Source organism: Endocarpon pusillum, assembly GCF_000464535.1.
Source record: "Endocarpon pusillum Z07020 unplaced genomic scaffold scaffold13, whole genome shotgun sequence".
Lineage (NCBI taxonomy): Eukaryota > Fungi > Ascomycota > Eurotiomycetes > Verrucariales > Verrucariaceae > Endocarpon > Endocarpon pusillum.
In genome coordinates, this window is record NW_006913658.1 from 31,562 (window position 1) to 35,355 (window position 3,794).

At 43.2% G+C, this 3,794-nt stretch overlaps 1 protein-coding gene across 1 annotated transcript; it reads left to right on the forward strand.

Moving 5' to 3' along the window:
- Positions 1-337: 337 nt before the first annotated feature.
- Positions 338-1,757, forward strand: EPUS_09067 (uncharacterized protein; the record flags this gene model as incomplete). Its single annotated transcript, XM_007789763.1, has 2 exons — positions 338-1,180; positions 1,623-1,757. The coding sequence occupies 2 exons, from the start codon at positions 338-340 to the stop codon at positions 1,755-1,757; spliced, it is 978 nt and encodes a 325-aa protein (XP_007787953.1).
- Positions 1,758-3,794: the final 2,037 nt, after the last annotated feature.

A 3,794-nucleotide genomic window follows, 5' to 3' on the forward strand; every position in this document is an offset into this window, starting at 1 on the left:
GTGATCTTTTTGCCAGCAAACTCGACTTGAGGTGGAGGACAGTCCTGGTCCTGATGTTGGCGATGCCGATCGCCTTGAGTGTTGGATACAAGGCTTTCTTGGGTGGGGTCAGCTCGCGTAGAATCACCCCTAAATCGACCGCCGAGTACGGCTTGAACTATCCCGCCCTGGGGAATTTGCGACAATGAACAACTCCATCTATTTGATGATGAGTTCGGCGACTGGCTTCAGGACCGCCGCCTCCGATGATTCCAACTGGCCTCCAAAGTTTCCGGCTGCTTAGGGATTCAACCTACTTCTGCTTGGTGATGGTGAGGCTGCTGCTCTCGACATTTCTATGCCAGACTATCTTGAAGGAATGCAAAGCGAGATGACAGGCAACGAGACCTGGACGGTGGAAGCGTCAGTTAACGCATTCGTTGCCACCTACAACCAATCAACAGAGTCGCTGAGAGCGGATGTTGGTTTTTTGAACGAGACCCTCTCTGAGAAAGACCTTCACTCATTCTCTCTATTTGACACAGAAAATGAATTCGGTGCCCTTCCAGGAATACCTCAGGACACCGATGGGGTGTATTATCTCCTGGGGTCTTTTCCCTTCAAAGGACAAGGCCCTGCTCTCTCAAACGTGGGCATGGACGACCAAACACGGTTTAAGCCGTTCCGTGAGAACGCACTGTTGTTCAACATTCGACGTCGGAAGTGCTGGGGCAAGTGTAACATCACATCAAGCGGTGGTGTAAAGCTAGATTCCGGCAACTGCAACGACACCACTGCAGTAACGAAATCGGAGTTTCTGCGGCAAGACCGACTCTGGCCCTTCTGGCTAGACACACTTCCGGTGCTCGTTCATAGTCTCGGCAAATTCGCCAAGTCTCGCAACCAGTCTCCCTGGCTCAGATCCTCGTATGCGACAGCTGTAGCCACCGCGTGGTGGGCCTGCGCAATACACATGCGAGACTTCGCCCTCGACCTCGCAGGGTCCGACAGCCTCAAGTACGCGCCTCCGGCTAATATTCAAGTGGTCAATTCTTTCGTACAGATCCTCAATGCCAAACCTGGTCTATACGTCATCATTGCTTTACAGCCGGTTTTTACGGCGTTTGCTGCCCTTGCCTGCGTTATATATCACAGCCTCCCCGTGGGCAAGGGCTTCGGCTTGGTATACATCCTAGCGGGAGTGCGTAGGGCCGACTTAGATTTGCTCGGGGGGGCCGGATTTTCAGGCGCATTGAAAAAGCAGATTTATTTACAATTTTCAGACGTTACGGCTAATACCGTTGGTGGGCATAGCATGAAATACACCCTGTCAGAGGCTATCGGGACTAGGCCACCTCGCATTTCGAGGAAGCGATATTATGAGTGAGCGTGACGCTGCGGTATTGTGCATTGCGAAAGTGTTGCGAATCCTAGGCGCTACCCTCGAATTGCTGGCGCCGCGGGGCAGAATTGCAGTGGGATATAGGAATAGCTCCCCACGTACGAAAACGCGTAAAAATTGCTTAAAATTGCTTATAGACCTTGCTGGCACTTGTATCTTGCCCTAACTCAACAGCTGGCCCTTGGTGTTGAGTTTCTGATAAGTGGATTACGTCTATCAAAGCCGGCAGTGAACTAAACAGAACCTTGCGGACTTTGAGGAGGAGGATATCGAGGGGGATATCAAGGAGGATATCATGAAGGATAACGAGAAGAAGGATACTGAGGAGGAGGATACTGAGGAGGAGGATACTGAGGAGGAGGTCCAGAAGGGATAATAAAAAATATAGGCTAAGTACTATTAGTAAGAATAATAATTATTCTATTAAATACACACTTGATATAATTAGAGAGGCATATTTTAACTATAAGAAGACTATATTTTTAACAAATAACGTTATAAATAATAAAATCTTATTAGATTACAGATGCCTTAGCTATATATTCTGCTATATTTTAAGTAATCTTATAGTTAAATAAACTTTAAATATACTTTGACTACTCTTTTACCATTTTTTAAAGTGGGCTTCTTCCTATTAAGTAGTGCACAGCTAAATTTTGTTTGTATGTGCTAAGACTTTCGGTTAAATAAATATATCGTTCCTAACATATTCCGCTTACAGATACCGATAATTATACTTATAAACCAGCCACACCTAGAGGCTTGTTACCTCAACCCACTTATAGACGAGCAATACATAAAGTCTTGTTATATCGACTCGATCTGAATGCTAGTAAGCAGCCCCGCGACACCTATTATAGCTCTTAACGTAGTATATTACTGCTGGCATCTGTTTATCTCTCTCTCATGCTTATTATAGCACCCTTTGAAGCCGCCTATGAATCTGCAATAGACGCTAACATACTCCTTAGTGTCGTCCTTCTTACGGCTAATATAACTGGTATATTTGTCTAGCACTAATCTATTTCCCAGGTCATAACAGTCCGACTGAGCCTGCCTTATACGTGTGGATATAGAAAGTTTCACTTATACTAAGGCTATGAGCGTGTAGTCTGTTAGTGTCAAAAATGCTAGCAAGCTCCTTAAGCCGGAAACTATTATAATAATCGCCTCTTATATTAAATTATTCACTATTATTGCGGTCCTCTAATGTGTTAAGGACAGCCTCTTTACCTCTAATAAAGACGTTACTTGTTTGCTCCCTAACTTAGCTGCTATCCTTATTATCTCTAACTTTATTAATCTTATAACTAACCAATCTACCCTTAGACTAAGACAGAACCTGATAACCCTCTGGTACCTGACCCTATAATATACTTGTATTCTTAGTTGCTAATCTATATTCTGTATATTACTACAGCTATCTTCTAACCCACTCCTCTAGCCTTGCTTATAAGCAACTCTCCCTTATTCTTAATGTATAGCGCACCTCCTGTAATAAAACCCCTAGTTCCGGCCTTATAATCGAAACCCCCGCTAACCACCCTTTATTCTTCGAGCCTAGTACTGCTTAGATGTATAGCCTTGGCACTAACTAGGCGGGCAAGCTTATCGAATAGGCAACAAGCCTTTCCCTCGAAGACTATATGTCTTTACATATATAGAGTCCTTTAGGCCTGACTAATGTAATGTTCTAGCCGCGCACGAAACCCTGCATGGCTGGGCGGATTGCTAAGATGAGTACGTGGAACTAAGACGGGAAATATATATCGCTGGGTAAGGACTTTGACCTCAACAATAGCCTGACAGACTGTCTAGGTGGCAATGGGTCGTTTGAGTTAGTGCAGGATTTTTTCAAATTCATGTAAGCGGTTCTGTGACAGGATGAGAGGTTATTAAAGAAGTATAAGTCGTAAGAGGAGTTGTTTTGGCCTTAGCTTACGCCAGAGAGTAAGGAGGCTCTGTAGAAATTCTTAGAGAATAGTAAATAATTTGATATTGAGCTAGGGGCTAATGTTCTGCTTAGTAGTACTAAGAGTTAGAGCTTAGGCGATTTAGTATTATTAGATGGGTATGACAGGTGATTTAGCAAGAGTATAATGCTTTAGGCAGGTCTGCCTAATATCAGATAAGTAAGTTTATAAATAGACTATAATATATAGGAATATGCCTTTAAACTAACGTGAGTATAGTTTATAGACCCGGAGAAGGGGCTATATAGGTTAGTAGTAATACAGCTAATTACAGATAAGGCAAAAGCTATTAAAGAGCTATTAGTCTAGTTTTAGAAGGGAGTTTATAAATTGTTTACACTTTCAAAGGTATAAGCTAAAATAGGAACAATATTATACAGATGCTATACTATAGGAAGAGTAGATGAGTAAATTATTAGAGTAAGGAGCAAAGAGCACAA